The following is a 3,403-nucleotide window of genomic DNA, read 5'->3' as shown; positions in this document are numbered from 1 at the left end:
TTAGGTGTTATCTTTTCTAGAATGCCTTTGCTAATCATGTATATTAGCTAGAACAACTATTTGATAGAGCCTTTAACTATTATAAGGACTACTTTAAAAAAAAAAGATAGATACAGGAAATAAAGTGGATTGAGGTCTTATATCTAGGATCAAATTAAAAATTAAACTAACTTTTTATATTAAGGACCAGGGTAGTAGTATTTAAAAGAGAATTTGTCACGAGGGTATCCATTCATCTTAATTTATTCTAATATTTCAGCTGACTTGAGGGAATTCTCTAATATCTTTGTAGTGTGAACTTGGCATATGTTTCAGCTTTGTGAACGTCTAGTTTGGAGAGATAGACTGTGACCCTTTCCTAGGGGAAGCATGGTTGTGAATCTGGGCTGGAGGAAGATGGCCCTTCTTCACCCGCACTATCTTCATCCTCCTGGAAAACACATACCAAGTTCTTCAGTTATGTTTAGGGGGTGTTTGGATGTAAATTCAAACCATTGTTTCAGAAGTGCTTTTATGGTTTACGAAGTAAATATGTGAAGGAATTTGCCTCGTTTTGCAGAAAAGTGCTTCTGAGAAGCACTTTTGAGGGTTGCCAACACCCCTTTAATTCAAGATGTCAACCTTGATATAATTAATGACAAACTAGAGAAGTATTCAGTGTTACCTGCTCCCCCTCAGAAGACATAGTATCAAAAGACACCGCATCAGAAGACCGATAAGGCCTCATAATCACGTCACGAGGAATATTTCTGGCTGCAACAAGTTTTTGAATGATCTCACATGAAATTATGGTTTTCCATAGAACTAAAATGGTCAAAATAAAGCTTACGATTATATAAAACACCACTATCGATTATTTAAACCGGCGGAAAGAAATCATGATCTCTAATTGCTCGTAGAGTATCTAATCCTCCCACAAGCTTCCCAAAGACCACATGAGAGCTGCAGAAAATTCCAAACAACACGATTAGTATATTACTACCTCCAGTCCTTAATATAAGAGTTAGTTGACTAATTTGAGTATATTAAGAAATTAATTAAGTTAGTTATTTGTAATAAATAAGTATTATCTTTCCTTAAATATCCTTACTAATCAAATATATTGGCTAGAACTACCATTATTACAAAGACTACTTTAGAAAAAAATAGATAAATATGATAGACAAAATGGATTGAGATTTTATAATTAGGACTAAAATAAAAGTTAAATAAACTCTTATATAAGGACTAGAGGTAGTATTAATTTCTACAAATCCAAGGTTTGCACATTGGGCAGTTTATATACACACCACGACCAGTCATGAGAAGGAAAGAAGAAAACAAAACAAGAGTTAAACCATACAATGAACCTGTCAAGACTAGGATCAGCTTCCAATGTGATCACAAAACAAGAATTAGAAGCTTCTTGGTCTCTTCTGGACATAGATAAAAGCCCTTCCTTGTCGTGTTTGAGATTATTATTTAAGTCAACTGAAAAAAAATCACGCAATGTAAAAACTATGTTCATTAAGATAAACAGGCAAGAGCATTTTAAGAACTTCTAAGAAGTGGATCTTCTCACGCGGGAAACGTGGGGTATATGGCTTTCTCTCACTTCTCACACCTGCAAAAAAGATTAAAAATGAGACACAGGTGAAAGATAGGCATTGCAAATAAAAAGGTGAAAGAATAGACATTACAAATAAGTAGGAAAAGAAATGATTAGTAATCTTGGAAAATTATAGCAAAATGAGCATCAGCACAGATGAAACTTATAATTGTGATTAACATCATAATTATGGAAAGCCTCACAATATCATTTAAGACTTATTAAAAAAACTAAAACAAATTTTATATAAATTGAAGATTTAAATATATATTAAGATTCCCAAACAGATACGATATTCAACCACTCATTTGGAAATACATCTTAGGTGGCAGCATTTTTAATTGGGGAAAAAATGGTTGGGTTAAAATCCTCAACTAATAGGCCTAACTCAATCCTACTGTTTAGCAACACAAATGTTTTGAACAGAGAGGATACAAATTTACTTAAAATCAGTATGTCAATATCTCATATAAAATTATAACAAGGCACATCATTCACAAGCAATGATTACTGCGGTTCATTCTTCAAATACCGTGCTATACACAAAAAACATTGAGAGAAACTGATTAAATTACAAGCGTCAGAAAGTAGACTAGTGTTCCTAAAGTCAATGCTTTGATTGAAAATATACCTGTTTTGTAGGAAAATAGACCTCCCTACAAACAAAAAGGTAGCCATCAGTACACAGTCTTAATGCCACATTCCCTATTTAGTATTATAAGATTGACAACCATAAGCTTAAAACTATATCACTACGTACCTTTACGTAGGAGTCACCTTCCTTATAAGGATGAAAGAAACTCCGTTTGTACCCCAGAGGCCTTCCAGTTTTAGCACTCACTCCTTTTTCTCCTGGACAAAGAGAAAAGATTACATGAGAAGTGGAAGCCATATCATAAACCATAACCCTAATCGCAGTATAGGAAGGCTTGGCTCTGGAATTTTAACGAAATCAGAGAATTACCTGAACATAACGCACGGAAATTTTCCGCAGTAAAGGGGGCAACGTCATAGAATAGCTGGGTGGATGAAAGAATTCATTAGGTTGCTTCTCTACTCTCATAGTCAAAGTTGCAAAATTCAGAACATAAAAAGTTCATCACGTGTGATAAGAAGTAATAGAATGAAAAGAAGAAAAGGGTACCTCAAAAACCATCCTTTCATAAGGAGCCATAACAAAACGGACATCCAAAAAAACAGGGAATTGCTTCTTGTATTCCATTGTCCTTTTTTCATGAATCAGACCCATAATCCATTATTCGATCAGGATTATAACGAAGAATACGATAAATTCATCATAATCACCCAAAAATTTCTCCGAAAATCGCATAGAATCGAAGATAGAGTTCAATCGAGTGCAAAAGGGAGGTAAGAAAACCTGAGAGCTCGGGCTACGATGCCAATGGCGGAGCGTCCACGGGATAAAAAGCGAGCGGAGAGAGAGAGAGAGAGGACTGAGAGTAACAGACGGCAGTGATGCAGATGCACGGAGCGACGACGGAAGCAAAAGTTCAGAAACTGAAAATCGAAGTGAGAAGCCGAGAGACGAGAGTTGCAACGAGCTAGAGCGAGGGGATCCCACGTTGGGAATGGGAGCGATGCCTTGCTGGGTCCAGGAGGCAAAGGGGCTTGGTAATTTTAATATACTTCTCGTATCCTTGGTATAAAAGTTAAATTAGAAAATTGATGTTTGTGTTGTATATAAAACTTATTTTACGTAGTTTAAATCTTTTCTCATATTAATACTATTGATATTTCTCAATAATAATTAAGTAAGAATGGGAGGAAAGAAGCGAATTAGAAAAATGCTTAAGA

The 3,403-nt window shown here is 35.2% G+C and overlaps 1 protein-coding gene and 1 long non-coding RNA gene across 2 annotated transcripts; both read right to left on the bottom strand.

The window, feature by feature from the left end:
* Positions 1 to 412: 412 nt before the first annotated feature.
* On the bottom strand, positions 413 to 1,580 carry LOC114756103 (uncharacterized). Its single transcript, XR_003741409.1, has 4 exons — positions 1,562 to 1,580; positions 1,350 to 1,470; positions 665 to 942; positions 413 to 430 (listed from the first exon to the last, which is right to left on the bottom strand). It is a non-coding gene; the product is annotated as an uncharacterized LOC114756103 (long non-coding RNA).
* A 17-nt stretch (positions 1,581 to 1,597) lies between these two features.
* LOC114756123 (peptidyl-prolyl cis-trans isomerase D, mitochondrial-like) lies at positions 1,598 to 3,000 on the bottom strand. The gene is made up of 6 exons (XM_028945039.1): positions 2,967 to 3,000; positions 2,733 to 2,814; positions 2,553 to 2,607; positions 2,349 to 2,440; positions 2,164 to 2,244; positions 1,598 to 1,603 (listed from the first exon to the last, which is right to left on the bottom strand). Exons 2-6 carry the CDS (start codon positions 2,808 to 2,810, stop codon positions 1,598 to 1,600), a joined length of 312 nt encoding a protein of 103 aa, XP_028800872.1. The 5' UTR covers positions 2,811 to 2,814; positions 2,967 to 3,000.
* Positions 3,001 to 3,403: the final 403 nt, after the last annotated feature.

Source organism: Neltuma alba, unplaced genomic scaffold, assembly GCF_004799145.2.
Source record: "Neltuma alba isolate B1F8T4 unplaced genomic scaffold, ASM479914v2 tig00010372_pilon, whole genome shotgun sequence".
Classification (NCBI taxonomy): domain Eukaryota; kingdom Viridiplantae; phylum Streptophyta; class Magnoliopsida; order Fabales; family Fabaceae; genus Neltuma; species Neltuma alba.
The sequence above is the reverse complement of the archived record's forward strand: the minus strand, read 5'-3'. Positions and strand labels throughout refer to the sequence as shown.

Coding starts and splice junctions, on each gene's coding strand:
- LOC114756123 (XM_028945039.1), bottom strand. CDS start 2,810: ATGGAATACAAGAAGCAATTCCCTGTTTTTTTGGATGTCCGTTTTGTT. Junction 2,608..2,732: donor ATGAAAGGATGGTTTTTGAG/GTACCCTTTTCT, acceptor TCATCCACCCAG/CTATTCTATGACGTTGCCCC. Junction 2,245..2,348: donor AAGGTGACTCCTACGTAAAG/GTACGTAGTGAT, acceptor TTTTGTTTGTAG/GGAGGTCTATTTTCCTACAA.